This window comes from Saccopteryx leptura, chromosome 7 (genome assembly GCF_036850995.1).
Source record: "Saccopteryx leptura isolate mSacLep1 chromosome 7, mSacLep1_pri_phased_curated, whole genome shotgun sequence".
NCBI lineage: Eukaryota > Metazoa > Chordata > Mammalia > Chiroptera > Emballonuridae > Saccopteryx > Saccopteryx leptura.
The window spans coordinates 50,234,913-50,253,593 of NC_089509.1; the positions used below are offsets into that span (position 1 = coordinate 50,234,913).

Sequence of the window (18,681 nt, forward strand, 5' to 3'; positions counted from 1 at the left end):
AATGGACACCCCCTAGAGCCCCCGGTAAGAGGGCAGACCTACCAACCCCTTGAATTCAGCCCAGTGAAATGAATTATGAACTTCACCTCCAGAACTCTTAAAGATTACATTTCAGTTGTTTTAAACCAGCAGATTTTTGGTTAGCGTTACAGAGGTCTTGGGAAACTAATACAGTAATCTAATGAGCAAGTTATATCTCCATTTTATAAAAAATGAAATACAAGTTCAGAACAGCAAAAGCTCAGGATCAGACTGGTAGTCACATGTCTGGCCCCAGTCGATGCTCTCTGCACAGCACTGCCTCTTCCTTCACTGCACTTCCCCGAGAGGGGACCCCGCCCCTCCGCTGCGTCTATGTATATAGCCAGTTCATTCTTTGTGCTTATCGGCTAAAATCTCTCTCACAATCCTGCAGTGCTCATGTTTCAATCCCTCACATTCTTTTATTCTGAAACATGTTCAATAAATATGTGCTAAATAAGTACAAATAAACAACCATGTTTTGAGTGGAAGGGAAAAGAAAATAATGAGCAATATTTCTAATGATATCAATCTTAACCTTACATGAAAGTAACATAAATAATTTGAATCTGGACAACATCAAAAAAATAAAAATAAAACAAAATGGGTAGAAAGAACAAATGCATCTGAACAGCCATGACAAATGTGTAACAAAAGAAGAACTAGTGAAATGTATGTGATCAAAAAAGCAGCAGCCTAATCGGGGTTTTGTTCACTACATGCAAATAAAACTCAGCATGTTGATCTAAAAAGGAAAAATAAGGGATATGATATCTGCAGAAAATTTCACAGAACTGTAATACCAAATGTTTAAATAATAAAAAGACTAGCATTAGGAAAATATGCTGGTAAACATAAGAAAAATTTCTTCAAATAAAGCTAGCTACACTAAGTACGTGAGAAAGCAAAAGATATACTTTTCATTCCTTCCAAGAAAACTTCTGATACTATTTGTTGAAATTTCAGAAAACACATAAAAAATAAATAAAAAAAGTCCAGAGGCTCAAATGCAGCTACAGGTTCATCTCATAATGAAGATAAAACTTTTTTATTACAGAATCTGGCTTTTTAAAAGTTGTATTATATTAAGACAATTTTTTTAAGTTTATGTATCCCCACTCCAGTTTGGATGCACTGCCAGATACCATCCTCCAACCAAGATTTGTTATGGTAAAGGATCTAGGCTGCTACAATAATCCAAGTAACCCCAGGAGGCATAATTAATTATCAGGTAATCACATCTAATAGGAAATTAGTGTGTCTTTTTAAAGGCAGTTATCTGACTAAACACAGACCTTAATCGGGGGAAAGTTCAACATGAAGATTCAGGACGCCTAAATGGAGGACCGTACTTTGAGAGGAAGAGAAAAATGCTAAAAGGGAAGCTAAAAAGTTACTGAACAACAGCTTTGTTTGGCCCAGGCCTAGGGACAGACATCATCACCAAGACCTAAGAGAAGGAAGGAACGAAACAAAACAAAGCAAAATACTAGATGGCTTATAGTACACTCTCTTTATTCTTCTTTCGCCCCGTTCTAAAACCAAACTGATTTTAACCAACTAAGTAATCCTACTGAGTTACTTATAATAAATATATTTTTTAAAATATCTGGACAAAACAAATAATTCTATAACTAGGGGCTCTTTGCTGCAACACTTGAAAACAACAATATTAGGAACTATCACCCAGAATGAACTCAGATACTCTCTGAGTTACCATTTGAAAAAGTCACGCCAGGTAACCTTCATATAAATTCATCAAGATTATTTTAAAGGTCTTATTTTAAAGCTTCCTAGATCCATCTAAAATACTACATTAACACGTACTATTAAAACTTAAAAGATATATCTATGTTTTTAAACCTTTTTAATTAAAAACAATGTTTTTTCAAGCATTGAAAAGTGAATTACAATGATCAAATACCACTCTTCTATACGTAGAAAGATAGGAGAGAAGCTCTCTTAAATTGCTTCAACATAGCAAACAAAAAGGAGAAAAAAAGGAAAGTCTCTGAGTTTTAAAAAAAAAATCATTTTTAAAATCAAAGACAAAAGCATTATATTGCGTTGAATTTAATCATTGTTTCTAATAATCAATAAAGTATTATGGTAAAAGAATAAATTATTAACAAGGAATGATAACTACATATAATTTTTTCTATTTAATTTTCAGAAACTTTTCCTTTAAAAAAAAAAAAAAGAAGAGAAGAAGAAGTTCTTTCTGAAACTGTTGATTTAACTTTAAAGTCTTTTAAAAAAGCTCAATCTTCCCAGTATGGAAAGTGTTCACCTGTGACCTTAGCCTGGATTTCTTCGCTGAATCCACTGAAAGTGCTGCGTGAGGCTCAAATAGAAACCTGAGTCCCTACTCTTCTCATCACTTGATAAGAGAAGAAACAGGAGCAGCTTTTTACCTCTAATTCACCCAGAAAACAATTCTCTGTGTACCTTTGTTACTGGAAACTCCAGGAGACAAATGGTCCTTGTACTTCTCTGTGCTAGGCAGAAACTACATACATTCTGTCAATCTTATTTTCAGATAAAAATGAACAGCCTCTGACCAAGCAAAACAAAAACTGGAAAAGCAAAGAATAAAATGGCTCAATTTCTAAAAGGTTCCTTAACCTAAAAAAATTACTTAATACCAATAAGATCCACCAGAAAATTGCCATTGCCTTGTCCAGCTCCCCCAGTGCAAGGAGAAAATCTTGACACTTCAGCTTAATGAGTATAAAAGTCTTGTGAATCATTCTTCAGAAAATCGAAACAGTCCTTATATTACTCAGTTTGAAAGATCATAACCTGAATTCATAGAAAGCCTTATTTCTCCACAGTGCTTGCATATATATCACCTCAGCCTGACTTGTAAATACCTGAAGAGCTAAGAAATGGCTTCCATAAATTCTAAGTCACCTAACGCGTACTTTAAAAAGGCTCAGAGTAAATTTTCATGAGGGTGTGGCATGTGATCGCTTTGGTTTCTTTTCCAAGTCTCTGCCCTCGATGTATGTTGTAATCCATCCTTTGAACTGTTTGATATAAATACCGTACAGTTTAGTACAGCTTAGTTCAAAAACTATTTATTTGTCCTAAATCCTGGGTTACAAAGGTGTATGTACACAGAGAATTCCAGCTCTCGTGGAATTACTGTCCAGTTGTAATAATATGATCACTATGAAGATAGTGGCAAAAAATATTACGTACAGCAGCAGAGAAGATGGGTACTTGACCCAACTTGGGCCTTCAGGAAGATGTCTGAGTTAAGTTTTTAAAATTATGTTTACTGCTTTATTCTCTGATTCCTAAAACAATACATTTCCATTACAGAAAATTTGAAAAACTCAGCTCATAATCACAATCCATCTTTAAACCTGTTAATCAGGAATAAGCACTTAACATTTCAGTATATTCCCTTCTTGTCTTTTTCTCTGGAAAATAGATATAAGTAGTATATATATATATTCCACAACATTTAGAAAACATTGACACATAAACATATACATAACAAAAATATATATGGTTTTTAAATTTGGTTAAAAATATACACTTTTATTCAATCATTATAATCTTCCATTAGCCCACCTCACTCATCAAAGGAAGAGCTCCAGAAATATAAACAAAGTCTACATAACTTCTGTCCTATGGGTGTACAGCAATTTATAACATTCTCCTATTATTATAGTGCTAGGTTTTATTTTTTAATTGGTGATATAAATAATCCTGCTTAAACCGCCTTACAGTACCTACTTCTAACCCAAATTTGCTTGTTTCCCACGCCCACCTATAGCACATACTTGCAAAAGTGTCACCCCAGGACACAATTCATCATTATTGCTCCTAGTGCTTCCTGAACCACACTGATATGTTGAGGATTCACGATTTCCTGACGATTGTCTGAGAAGGGGTGGTGCCAGCAAATATCCTCACTGTTTCATGGAACAGCTTCTGAGCATTAAATGTCTGTGCACAGGAGCTGGGCACACGGAAGAGGCACATGTGTCTCTCAGATAGAAAAGGGCAACTCTCCTTCAGAAGTCTGAGCGTGGGATGCTTCCAACTCCGTTTCTTTCTCTCCTCCCCTAGATGGTGGCACTGGGTTAGCTGTCAGCAGACTGGGACAGCTGAGGGTTTTCCTGTTACCTTGTCTTTGTACATATTTTTTAGGAAATGGCTAGTGGTTATACTTGACTGACACTTATAACTAAAATTCCAGGTAAACCTTAAAAGATGTATAGCAGTTAGCCACGTAAAGATAGGTGAGAAAGGACATCCTGAAAATCTCAACAGCATGAGCAAGCAAACCACGGAGCAGAAACAGAAGTGTATGCGGGCGGCTGCAGGCCGTTCTCTAATAAATAAACCAGAGGAGGGAGGGGTGAGACACAAGACTGCAGACAGGAGAGTAGTCAGGTCACAGGTGCTCCAGTTCCCGCCAAGGACCTTGGACGCTAACACAAGGAGAATCGGGCCTGCATGCAGATGAGTAACTGGTGGAACCAGTCAAGAGGAAGGGCTGCAAAACGGAATAACAGGAGAGGGATAATGAGATCTGAATTCAGGCTAGAAGGATACTGAGAAGGAAAAACCAGCTGACCAGGAGACAGGCTTAGTTATAAGCACTCGCTGCTGGTTTCATATTTGCCACCTCCAACTTCAGCGTGCCATCACGACACCCATGCCTCCTGCGCTCCGGAGTCTCAGTAGAGAAGGAAGCACAGGGCCGCACACCCTAAAGGCTTCACAGTTAGTTACTTCTGCTGGTGAGGAGGGCAAGTCACAACGCTGCTGGCTAGTAGATTCCAAACAGCACAGAACCAACAGCCATGTGTCAGCCCCAGACAACAGGAAAAAAAGAAGAAAAGAAACTTGAGCTGCTTTTGTGAAAAAGAAAAGTGAAGGAGCAGCTTCAAAGCCAGGGGCCGTGCCGCGTTCCCTCAGGGCCACTGAGCGCCGCTTCTGTCTTACAGCGATGACATGGGTAGGGCTGCACATAAAAACGCTATCGTTAAAAGCCTCCAGTCATTCATTGTGCTTATTAAAGCCACTCCACAAGAAATTCATAATGGAAATCTCAGCTGTCCCTAGCAATGACACTAAAACACAATTAATTCCCCTTCTCAAGGAGTCTAGAGGTATGTGCTGGAGGTATTGTGTTAATTGCCACTGCTTCAATTAGGAATCAGAATGGGAATAAGACAAATACGGCTCCCCTTAAGTTCCTGAGAACTGAAAATGGGAGTTTTTCTCTCCACCATCCTCTTAACAATGATTACGAAAGCAGAGGACTCCATCTGGGGAACTACAGTGCCATCCAGTGGCTGTGAGGTGAAACACACATTTACAAAACTTGGTTTATTATGTTTATTATTTATTATGAGAAGGGGAAATGTTTGTTGATATATTGATATTTTAAATTCAATGCCTAAAAAAATGTGCATACAACTAGAAACTCATCACAACATGATTCAAAATCAGGCAAAGCAGCAATTCATAAAAAAAAATCAGTATGTTTACCTGCCTTCAATGATTTACTCCGCCTATTAAAATTCTCAGCAGTGTTTATTAATAATTATGGACAGAGTATATAAAATATTAATATTGTAGTCAGAGTTCCAAATAGCATCTCACTGTTCATGTTCTGTATAACTTCAAGAACAAGTCATTTCCAACGTGATTCTCTAGTCAAAGTGAAAAGCTGGTATAATGTGAACCAGGCTGGATCACTTTAATCTCACTTGTTTCAATAGTACCTCTGTTAGGAAGATTTATCTGAAAATGTTATGGAGGGTTCAAAATCTCAAAATTTCACTTTATAGTTATAGCATGGGTGAGAAATACAGAAGTTGTCCAATGTTGCCTCTAGGCAAGGTATTTAATCACAGAGTTGCCATATTCCTATATGTAAAATGAGGTTTAAAAAACATATCTTGTAGGGTTGCTATGAAGCAAAGTATTAAGAGCATCTATCTAAATGAATGTGAAACCTCTCACTCAGTGTCCTGCACATATGTGTAAGATGCACATTAACAGTAGCTATTACACATATACATTCATATTAAAATTACTGGGAAGACTGAAGTTTCCTTGGCGACAGAAAATACTCTAAAAACCAACTTTAGATTCCATAATCCTACCATATTTTGAATGTCAAGAGCTCCTCTTTCTGACCTGAATAAATTTAGAGTGTACTTTAATGGATTATAAATAACATCTATTAACAACACAGAATGTGTCTGAAACTTTCCTAAGTTGATCTTGGACATTAAAGTGAACTAAACTGCAGAAAATTCTCAACGCTCATCTATCCCATAAGTCAAAATGTTCTTGCCTGTAAGGCGTCAGTACCTCGCAAACACTAAGCCTCATAAGTGTGCAGATCATAACATGAAGACGGTATAATGGGGCATGCACAACCAGCAGAAATGAGAGATGGACAAAGACCAATCTAGGAAGCCATGGGTAGTTTGAGGTAAAAGTAAAACAAAGCTGCTCAGCCTCCAAAAGGTCAAAACTTGCATTCTGGCTTTCTTAATAGTATACTTTAAAAACTAAATCAGCTCATACTACTCTCTGACTCAAGAACAACCAATTTTTTTTTTGTATTTTTCAGAAGTGAGAAGCAAGGAGGCAGACAGACAGACTCCCACATGCACCCGACTGGGATCCACTCGGCATGCCCACTAGGGGGTGATTCTCTGCCCATCTGGGGTGTTGTTCCATTACAACCAGAGCCATTCTAGCGCCTGAAGCAGAGGCCACGGAGCCATCCTCAGCACCCGGGCCAACTTTGCTCCAGTGGAGCCTTGGCTGCGGGAGGGGAAGAGAGAGACAGAGAGGAAGGAGAAGGAGAAGGGTGGAGAAGCAGATGGGCGCTTCTCCTGTGTGCCCTGGCCTGGAATCAAACCCAGGACTTCTCGATGCCAGGCCGACGCTCTACCACTGGGCCAACCAGCCAGGGCCTCTTTTTTATTTTATACTTTTAATTTATTTTTTAACTTACTGGGTTGACATGGTTCACCAAACTATACAGATTTCAAGTGTACAACTCAGTAGAATACCATCTATATACTGCATCATGCCCCCCACCCCATGCAAAGTCTCTTTAGACCCCCATACCCCCAATTCTTTGCCCTCTTCCCCCTCCTCACCTCCCCCTCCCTTTTCCCTCTGGCTATTGCCACTCTGTTCTCTGTATCTATAAAGTCCTCCAATTCTTTTCCTCTCACTCAGTATAAAAGTCAAGCCCTGCCACAACCTATGAGACCCTCCATGAACTTGCTCCACAGCAGCTCTATGAACTCCTCTTTTATTACTGCCCTACCTTACTGGCTCCACTCCAGACACCCCAGCCTCTTGGCTGCTTCCTGAACACAAGCGCATGGTCTTGTCCAGGCCTTTCCACTTGCTGTTCCCTCTGTCTAGACCAATCTTCTTGCATTTAATTGAAAGGCCTGCTGCTGTCAGCTTTAGCTCTCTCCTCAGATATCTCACTGTCAGAGGAGCCTATCCTTGGTCCCTCTATTTAAAGTGTGTCCCTCACTCTCCCCCTCTCAGCACTCTGTCCCTCTGTTCTGCCTTCCGTTTGGCCCCAAGCACTTATCACCATCTAAGGGATGATGAATTTTAGTCATTTGTATTTCTCTCTCCCTTAGAATGTAAACTCACAAAGGCAGTGCTTTTTGTCTATTTTGTTCATGTAACACCCCCAGGATCCACACACAGAATGAACCTGGTACAAAATAGTCAATAAATACACTATTTGCTAAAGTGAGGAAGGCAACAGAGAAAGCCAAGTTAGGGAGAGTTCCAAGTTTTTGTGGAATCTATATAATGCAGAAAAATAAATAAATAAATAAATAAATAAAAGTACTCAGGCTATTCTTTTAGTGCACATATACACAAAGAGAAGGTAGTCTACTATAAACTGAATACATAATATAATTAGAGATTACATTAATACAGGTATACTAATCAACATCATCTCAAAGTTGTAAAATTGAGGATGATATTGCTTCCTTCTTGATATCTTTGGTCTCGGTTACTTACAATGAGCCAAATCATTTTTTGTATTGAAAATACTTTTTAAAATAATAGATACCACCTCTCTCTTTTACAATTCTATTCATTAAACATTCATTATGTCCATCAAAGAGATCAAGAGGATTTCCTGAACATAACTGAGTAGCTGGTCACCAAAGTTTAGGCAAATCACTTGTCCTTTGGTCCTTTATATCAATTGCCCTCAGAGAAGATGTACAGGTGAAGTTGTCAGAGTTCATTCTATTGACAAGGAGTATCTGCAGCTTCCTATCACAGTTAAGGAGGGAAAACCCTTTCTTGTTCTTTTCACTCATTTCGATTCCTGGCCAGGGCACATAGAAGAAGTGCCAACTGCTTCTCTACCCTTCCCCCTCTCCTTTTCCTCTTTCTCTCTCTTCTCCTCCTAGAGCCAAGGCTCCACTGGAGCAAAAGTTGGCCCAGGTGCTGAGGATGGGTCCATGGCCTCCACTTCAGGTGCTAGAATGGCTCCAGTTGCAATGGAGCAACGGCCCAGATGGGCAAAGCATCGCCCCCTGTTGGGCATGCCAGGTGGATCCTGGTCGGGCACAAGTGGGAGTCTGTCTCTCTGCTTCCCTGCTTCTCACTTCAGAAAAATACAAAAAAAATGAACTAGAACTAAATTTCTTTTCTATAAGCTTTGGTGCATGGCTGATGAAGCCATGAGACAATATTCTCATGTTTGATTTTATTTCAGTAGTTTTCAAAAAATATAGTAACAGAGAAATTTATTTCTATTTTTGGTCTAAAATGTTAATTTAGTATATAACTCAAATAAAATCATGTTTCAGTATAAGCCTCTATATTTAAAGACTTGTGCATTTTAGTCCTTGATAACATTTTATTTCTTAATATAACTTACAGTGGTCTTAGTGAAAACTGCTGCTTGACTTACAGAGTAGTTTTATTATTTGAAGCTATTTGTTAAGGATACATTGTAGTGATCATAAGGAAAAAAATGTTTTAATGTCTCCCCAAAAGAAAATTTTAAGACTATAAAATACCGTAATTATATATTATTCTAATTAAGAGCTATGTCCTAACAAACATAAGTAAGTGAAATAGCTTAGAATATGCCACATACCTATTGAAAATTAATACCACATACCTAGAAGATGAATGATCATAAATAGAAATTAAATTAGTCACAAATGGCAATGAAGAAAGTATAGGTGGAGTTTTTTCTGTCCTAGGAAGCTAAGGCTACATTGCGTGGGCCAATATAGCATACCTTTTGAATTCAGGTTTTCTTGCCAGGTATTTGCTCAGCTGTCAAGATCAGCTACATAATACAGCTCATCAACTATCAACGGGGACTGGGGGAGATGGGCTGGGATTCAAAGTCACTGAGCAGACTGTCGAACTACAAGCTTCTCTTCCACAGGCTTCCCTCTGTCTTCTCCCTGAGGTTCTGACATATCCTAGGACAATGGTCTTAAATTGGAAGTACACATACACTTTCTAAAGGGTTCAGGGAAGGTAGGTAGTTTAAAATGAAACACTTTCTAGAACCTTTTAAAAGAAAGACATACCTTTTCTGCCAACATCATCTTTATTCCATTTCACAAAACAAAGGCAAACCTCTCTTTTGAATTGAACCTTACTTTGGCTTTTGTTCTGGGATATAAAGCCTTCTACACACCAAACAAAGAAAACATTTTATATGTTGTTAGCTAGCTATGCAAGAAAGTGAATGACTCATGACTAGGTATAAAAGCCTCAATTCCTTAAACAAATTAAAGGAAATAATTCAGCTGTCACTGATAGATTATTTAAAATAACTTAAATAACATATCACCAATTGTTTTTGTCATATAATGCATAGGACTTTATAGTAGGCTAAACAACAGGTCCCTCACCAAATATTCACACCGTAATCCCTAGAAACTATGAATGTTACCATATATAGCAAAAAAAAAAAAAAAAAAAGGAATTTGCAGATATAATTGTGTTGAGGATCTTGAAATGAGCACATTCTCCTGGATTATCATTGTAGACCCTATACGCTCCTGTTCTTATAAGAGAGAGGCGAAGGGAGATCTGACACAGACAAAGGAGATGGCAACATGACTACAGAGGTAGAGATCTAAGTGATACAGACACAAGCCAAAGAATGGTGGCTCCTTCCCAAAGCTGGAAGAGGCAAGGGACAGTCTTTCCTCAAGCCCGAGGAGGATGTGCATTACTGATGATACTTTCATCTCATACCAAGAATCAGTAATACTGATTGCAGACTTCTGAGAGAACATACACTTGGTTGGTTGAAGCCCCCAAGTTTGCGGTAATTTGTTAAAGCAGCCACAGAAAACTAATACAGATTCAAAGCACGAAATGGCATTGCCATAACGTCTTTCTTTCTCACTTGCTTATGGTGGGAACGTGTTTTTAACAATGATAATATGTAAAAATAAGAAAGGGGAGATAAAATGGAGATAAAATTGTTGACACTCCTGTCTCACTCTAGCAGAAGAATGAAAATTCTTCATAACTTATTGAAAGATTTGGAATAAAATAAACAATAAAACTTCCATAATTCACAGTGCAAATGGTGCTTTTCAATTAAAAACAATTTTAAAAGGTTACTCTTTCTATTTATGATTTAAAAATGGGACAGAGTTACTTATTTCTTCAAGAAAAGTTTAGGGTGTATGCTTCCATCAAGAGAACTCCACTACTGTGGATACTCCCGATGTCTGCCCTACAGTGGGTTAAAAAAATAATCTAAATAACAGCTTATTTTATTAACTTCTCAAAAATGTTAACTGTGCTACTAAACATATTATGAAATTTATCTTTCCATCAATTTGAACTCTTATGTTCTAGCTCTAAAATGTCCATAAATTATTTTAAAAGGAGGTAAACGAGTAATATTTTTATCTTTATTTCCATTTTGTTCTACTATTTTCAACTATTACACACCAAGATCAAAAGTAAAAAGACTAAAGAATTATTTACCATTTTCTTTTTTCTATCTCTGAGGAAGAAAATGTTTGCCACATGACCAAAACTCTGCGGGACAGAAAAGCAATGCTGTGACTATGATTCTGTATCCTCACCCAGACCGATGCGAGGCAGGTGCTCGAAAAGGGTCCAGCTGTGGTCGTCAATGTAGTGATTCTTCAGGATCAACAGCTGGCAAACATCTTGGGCCGTCACATCATTGGGCACCTCTAAAGCCCTGCTGGTTTCATCTTCACTGTATATTTTAATGACCTGTGTAGGCAGAAATAAGAAAATGAGTTAAAATACTCTATTAAAACCTTTATAGTTAGTAAGTCATTAAACTTATTGGTTGAGCTAGTTACAAATTACTTATACAGTGTCTTCTACATCTAATTTATTTATACATTAAGTGAATGTTACTTATCCCAAGACTTGTTGATAACATGTGGCAAAGTCACATTGTCCAACAACTTTTACTCTCTTTTTTTCCATGTCTAAACTAAAGGCCAATGACCATTTACAGCCATTGGCCACTATTAATGATGTTATGTTATATATTAATTAAATTAATTATAAGATGTCCTTCCCTACTATGCTGGTCAACTCAAAAGCTTTTTATTCTTATCAATATTTAAAATTTTCCATGACATATTTAAACCCTATAAATAATCCAAGTAACATGGGTGATTTATTCCCAGGTACATTAAACAGTAAAAGTAATAAAAAGAATCAGACTTTCTGAAAATATTCCTCCATTTCAGGTATGAAAGTTTTGCTAAAGACTTGCTAGATGGTCACCAAATCCTTTTTCTTTTCTCCCTTGTAGTTAATTGTGGACATGGGATTGTATTTTAATCAACAGAATGTAAGCCCATGCAGTATTTTCACTTCTAAGCCTCACCCATAAAAATTTTCCACAAAGTAGTCCTTCATCCTCTTTCGCCACCCTTCCCCTATAACTACAAGGATCTACAGCAGGGGTCCCCAAACTATGGCCCGCGGGCCCGCATGCGGCCCCATGAGGCCATTTATCAGGCCCCTGCCGCACTTCTGGAAGGGGCACCTCTTCCATTGGAGGTCAGTGAGAGGAGCATAGTTCCCATTGAAATATTGGTCAGTTTGTTGATTTAAATTTACTTGTTCTTTATTTTAAATATTGTATTTGTTCCCGTTTTGTTTTTTTTTTACTTTAAAATAAGATATGGGCAGTGTGTATAGGGATTTGTTCATAGTTTTTTTATAGTCCGGCTCTCCAACGGTCTGAGGGACAGTGAACTGACCCCCTGTGTAAAAAGTCTGGGGACCCCTGATATACAGGAAAGGAAAGCCATGGAACAGAAAGAACCTTTGTCCCTGAATGACCACACAAAAGGTGCCCAACTAGGAATACCGATATGGTACTTGACATGAACAAGAAATGAACTTTTATTATGTTAACTCATTGTGCATTTGTACTTATTAAAGCAATTATGTTTCCCTAAATTATATAAAATTAGAGTTGTATATATAACACTCCCCTCAGCATTCACTAAGCTGTGCTAAATGTTATAATTTCCAGTATCAATGATGTTACATTCTGCAGTGTGTCCGTAAAGTAATGGTGCACTTTTGACCCGTCACAGGAAAGCAACAAAAGATGATAGAAATGTGAAATCTGCACCAAATAAAAGGAAAACCCTCCCAGTTTCTGTAGGATGATGTGGCAGCATGTGTGCATGCGCAGATGATGACGTAACATCGTGTATACAGTGGAGCAGCCCACGGCCATGCCAGTCGAGATATGGATGGTACAGAGGAAAGTTCAGTGTGTTCTGTGGCTCACTAAATTCGAATCCATGACCAAAGTGCAATGTGAATATCGGCACATTTATAATGAGGCGCCACCACATAGGAATAACATTACTCAGTGGGATAAGCAGTTGAAGGAAACTGGCAGTTTGGTGGAGAAACCCCGTTCTGGTAGGCCATCAGTCAGTGATGAGTCTGTAGAGGCTATACGGGATAGCTACCTAAGGAGCCCTAAAAAATCTGTGTGTGAGCCCACATCAAACTGCACTGAACAGGTATGAAACTGGGAAGGTTTTCCTTTTATTTGGTGCAGATTTCACATTTCTATCATCTTTTGTTGCTTTCCTGTGACCAGTCAAAAGTGCACCATGACTTTATGGACACATTGTATTTTAATTAAATTAATAATAATAAGATAAATAGCCATGACAATAATACAGTAAGATAAACAACATACCCAAAAGTGGGAAATAGAAAATTCAGTATAGTATACCTGTTACAAAAGCATAGACATTTTACCATTTTTAGTAATTCAAATAAATGCAAATTAAAATGATGTATCAATTCTGTCCTATCCATTTTTTTAATTACACTTAATCACAGTGCAATGAAACAGCTGCTGTCTTACAATAATAGTAGTGATATAAACTGAGAAACTATTGTGTACACCTACTGGGAAATACTTACCAAAGCATCCAAGGTTCATTCCTTTGACTGAGTAATTTCTCTTAGACAAACTATCTTAATGAGTCTGTCCTAAATGTGGAAAAGGCTTTGGGCATTGAGATTTTCAGCAAAGCATTATTTATAATTCTATCACCCTAAATATACAACCATGAAAAAATGGTAAACTATAATACTTGCACAGGATGAAATATTATATGGTCCTTACAAAGGTTATTCTAGAAAATGATACAAGAACTTTAAAACTTTCTTAAGTGAAATAATATCAGGAAACCAAAATTTATGTGTGTGACACAATGCAAACTTACTTCTTGGATTTGGCTACTCGGCAGCTAGCCCCTCTAACAGTATTCTGATGGCTTCTTAGAGCAGCACCCCCTCCCTCACCATCAGTCCTTGTGTGTAGGGCAGCTCCAACTGCAGCTAGCGACGGTGTGCTGGAGCTGCCGGAACCGGCTTGTATCAGACACGGTGGAAGTCCTACACCAAAGAAACTGACAAATGCTATTAAAAATGCCTTGAAATGTTTTAAATTTTACAGCCCATTTACCAGTGCACCACTGCCTCTGCTCCAGATGGAGATGTTATACAGATTGATCCATCAGTACCCAGTATCCCCTAGCAACAATGATCACTTCAGAAATGGGTACATGCCCAGATCAGAGCCAGTCGGAGCCAATGTAGTATTTGTTCATATAACCATAGAGGGGACTCCCTTTCCCACGGGGCAGGTGTAGGGTGAAGACGTCACTATTTATGAAGAGAAGATGGTGGAAAACCGAGTCCCACACAGAGTCCCACACCACACCAAGAAATAAAGAGTCCTGAGAATATTGTTGAGCCCCTGGACCAAGGAGAATTGGAATTTATATATATATATATATATATTTTTTTAAATAACTTCTTTTTTTAAAAATTTTTATTTATTTATTTATTTATTCATTTTAGAAAGGAGAGGGAGAGAGAGAGAGAGAAAGAGAGAGGAGAGAGAGAGAAGGGGGGGAGGAGCAGGAAGCATCAACTCCCATATGTGCCTTGACCAGGCAAGCCCAGGGTTTTGAACCGGCGACCTCAGCATTTCCAGGTCGACGCTTTACCCACTGCACCACCACAGGTCAGGCGGAATTTTTTATATTTTTATCATATGTGCGCTAGGAGGCTATAAGCTCCTAGTGATTATACCCACCTACTTATCTTCCTTGTTCTTGCTATAAACCCCTCCAATTAATTCTCCATACTGCTAGCAGAATAAACTTCCTAATAGCCAATCCAGTCAGGTAGTCTGCTACTAAAATTCGTCAGTGGCTCCTCATTGTCCTAACTCAAGCAACTCACTGTTTAGTAAGACCCTGTGTAAGGTGGATGTCCTTTGCTAAGTGTTTTATTATAAAGCTGTTCACAGAAGGAGATGGTTGTTCCACTTGGAGAGCTTAAAATCTACCAGGGAAAGCAGTATTAAAAACAATAATTACAAAGTAGGGCAAAAAAGTACAGCATACGATTAAATTATCAAATAAGGGTTAGAATAGGCATAAAATATATCTATGGAGAAGTAATATATATTTAAGCCAAGAGCTGAAAGAGGAGTAGACGGTGGCTAGGTGAAGAGAGGGTAAGAACATGTCCAGCTATGGGAACAGAAACTGCGCAGAGACCCCGGGGAAGAAGGAAGTAGGCAGGTTGTAAGGACTGAGAGCAGGCAGGGATGGCAAGCGCAGCAAGCAGGGAGCAGGGTCCTAAGGAAGCTGAGGTAGGTATGATGGTGGTGACAGGGATGTAAGCACCTAAGTTCAGAACTGACTCGGAAATAACGGAGCTTATAGGTACTAAAGAAACACATAAATATGGATACGTCTGACAAAGGGAAAAAAAGAACAAAGAAAAAAGAGAATCTAGGACTGAATCGTAGGAAATTCCAAAATTTGAGTGAGAGGCAAGAAAGCCTGAAAGATAAAGTGAGGTAGAAAGACAACCAGGGAAGTGGGACCTTCTGGAAGCAAGTCTAAGCACCTCCCAAGCACGCTTCCCAGCCTGACAGCCTATGGAGCAGGTCACTCTGCAATCTGAGCCAAATATGGCAGAACTCGCAACCCATTCCCTCTTTGCTGCATGTGAGGTATCCTCTACTTGGAATCAATGCTCCAACCACCAATATATGCTTTCTTTGTCAAATTCCTGCTTATCATTTGGCCCCCGTTCCCATGGCATTTCCTCTGGAAAGTCTTCCCTGCCTGCGCATGATTTTGTAATGTGCCCCCCTAATGTGCTCTTAATTTGTACTGTCTATTTGTATGTCTATCTCTTAAACTATACTAGTAAGCTCTTATGAGATAAACCTGTTTGTTTACCATTTGTTATCACATCTTAGAGGCCTAGCCCAAGGCAGAGAGAGCATGGCTTAATAAAGATCTTTGGAACGAAAAAACGATGTACTCCTCCCAAAGTTGATCAAAGTGGTTTGTACATAGCAGATACTCAATGAATATTTGTAAAATTTAATTTAATTTAAATTTTTTGTTGCAAAGTATATGATTAATTAAATTTTATGCTCAGGAAATCAAAATTCTTCTCAATGAGCAACAGATATAAAAATTTTTTATATTAATAATCTTAGGTAAGAATTGACTCAATATTGCTGTTAGTGGGTAGTTGTGAAGTTTAGTCATTGAGGCAGCCATAAAGTTCTATGACAAAGGTCATGAAAACACACTGTCAAAATCAGATATGATTGAACTTTCATTTCAGTTCATTTATTTTGTGGTTAACAGATGTGGTTTGCAAAGACCCCAAGATCTGTTTGGAATCTCAGTGTCTCCCACAATTGCATCCAGTAAGTTATTGTTCTTTTTTTTTTCAATTGTTCTTATGTGTGCACCTTCAGTATTTGTAACTGGGCTAGACAACCCGGGGGACTCTAAAGGGTGCTGCTGTCCAGTAATTCCCATACTGCTGTGACTAATGACTGCACTGAGTACTGCAGGAGTCTCCTGCCAAAAGCAGTATGAGGGTGACCGCTCCTAAGAGGATAAGAAGACCCACCCTGGGACTGCTCCATCACGGAGGCAATGACGAGCTGCTGGTCCAGTTCCCTCGGAGGCTGGCTGCACGCTCCATGCCAGGAAACGGAGGGAACTGGGGAAGAGCTCTTCACAGGTTCCCTGTGCTTCCTGTCTACCCCAAGTTCTCTTACGGTAAACTCCCATCACCGGGGGCAACAGAGGCACGCCTCTTACTTTTTTCACACTCTATCTTTAAATTCAGAGGGGCTAAGAAAATTAAAAATTAAAAACAGTCTGAAGCTTAAGCCAAATTCATGAAGAGGGCAAGAACAGAACACAAGGCAAAGACGGGGAAAATAAAAAAAAAGATCTAACCAATCAGGAATCCCATTATTTTCTTCAAACTGTGTTGTTGCAAATTTGAAAGAAAGAGGCTGCCAAGAATCAAGACACACACATTTAGAGAGCTGGGCCAACTTAAATTTCTGGAATAGGTACATGTACTCATTTTTTAAATAAATAACACCTGCTGGGAGAAAAATGTAATACTTTCATTGGCACTCTATTTTAAACCCTTATTTTTCTTTAAATGCTATTCAATTCTGACATCTGTCCAAAACACACATTTTGTGAAAAATAAAATTATGTTTTGGTTGATATTCTATGCAGTAAATCCCTGTCATTGCTTAGATCTATTTGATAATGAGAAAATTCCTTACACTACCAATGAGATGCCTTTGTTAAAAGTCTCATTTTATTTCTATTTATTTCTCCTTAAAGTGTATGAAACAGAGAAAGTTAATCTAAGCCTTAAATCTCTAATAGAGCTGAATGTGCCTCTTGCCCAAAGGATTACTACCGTAAAACTTCCTATGTAAGAAAAAAAAAGTCAAGTCCCGAGAAAAGCTGCATAACTAGTATGGATCATGTACAAACCAAATAGCAGAGCTGCTCTTAAGAGTCATTAAAGCAAAGTACTGGACTCCTGTTTCTTTTAAATACTAAGAGGTAAAAAAGAGATTGGAAGATCATATCATCAAGCTATTTAATAAAGAGCTAAGATACAAAACCAGTTCAGAGGCCCAAATACCCAGCTTACCTTATAAAGTAAAAAATAGGGTGAGAAGAATATTAATCATACAATTTATCTACAAGATCATTTCAAATTGTACACCAGAACATAAAAATGAGACTAAGAGACATGGGCAAGAGTGTGGTGGTTACCAGGGGTGGGGGGAGGGAGGACAGGGGGAGAGTTAGGGGGAGGGGGAGGGGCACAGAGAACTAGATAGAGGATGGCGAAGGACAATCTGACTTTGGGTGAGGGGTATGCAACATAATCTAATGACAAAATAACCTAGACATGTTTTCTTTGAATATATGTACCCTGATTTATTAATGTCATCCCATTACCATTAATAAAAATTCATTTAAAAAAAAAAAAAAGAAATTGTACACCAGCAGGAAGAAATCCTGCTTGGACCCTGAAGAATAATAGGAACTTCCTTTGTTTCACCAGTGGACAAACACTTGATTAGGAAGAATCACATACTGGTAACATCCCCCATTCTAAACAAAGAGCACCCAAGGACAGCCAGCAGTGTAGACACAGGCTGTGTCTACTGCAATCCTGATAATCAGAGGGACCTTGGCCTTTAAAGTGGTTTACAGATTCAAAAACTGCTCTGAAAACAAAAGGCATGGAAATGTAGTACACAGACAGAGTAATCCCAGCGGGGGGTATGCTGCAATGTGGGTGGAACAGATCTCTGTTTAGATTGATATCCTTATCAAGCAGTTTATACACTTTATACCTCAACTCCCCTGGAATGTCCTTCATAAAAAGTAAGTGGAAACAAGAGATAAAGAAAAATGAACATAACCCATTTTTAAAACAGTAGACACAACAACGTTCAAATAAAGACAGCAAGACGTGGTTAACCTTTCAGGAAAGGTCTTGAGGCCTCTAAAGTCTTGACACTGCAGAACACAGAATATTTAAAAAAAATAAGACAAAGGCCATTTCTGAAAAAAATACACAAACAAAATGAGGAGATCAAGCTTGAAAGTCAATTCAATATAGTATATCACTTTGCTCCCAAGCTTACCAGAAATTCTGATCCTCAGAAGAGATTACCTGGAACGCCTTAGGAAAGCACTGGGCAAGGGCTGAAAAGTCTGCCTCTCC

General features: G+C 38.3%; 1 protein-coding gene across 2 annotated transcripts in view; it reads right to left on the reverse strand.

Annotated features, from left to right (window-relative positions):
- Window positions 1-18,681, reverse strand: part of GRB14 (growth factor receptor bound protein 14) — a 122,265-nt gene that overhangs the window by 32,267 nt on the left and 71,317 nt on the right. For both annotated transcript variants that reach the window (XM_066345783.1, XM_066345784.1), the window contains one exon: window positions 11,136-11,292. In XM_066345783.1, coding sequence (XP_066201880.1) covers window positions 11,136-11,292 — 157 coding nt within the window. The remainder of the gene's footprint in view (window positions 1-11,135; window positions 11,293-18,681) is intronic.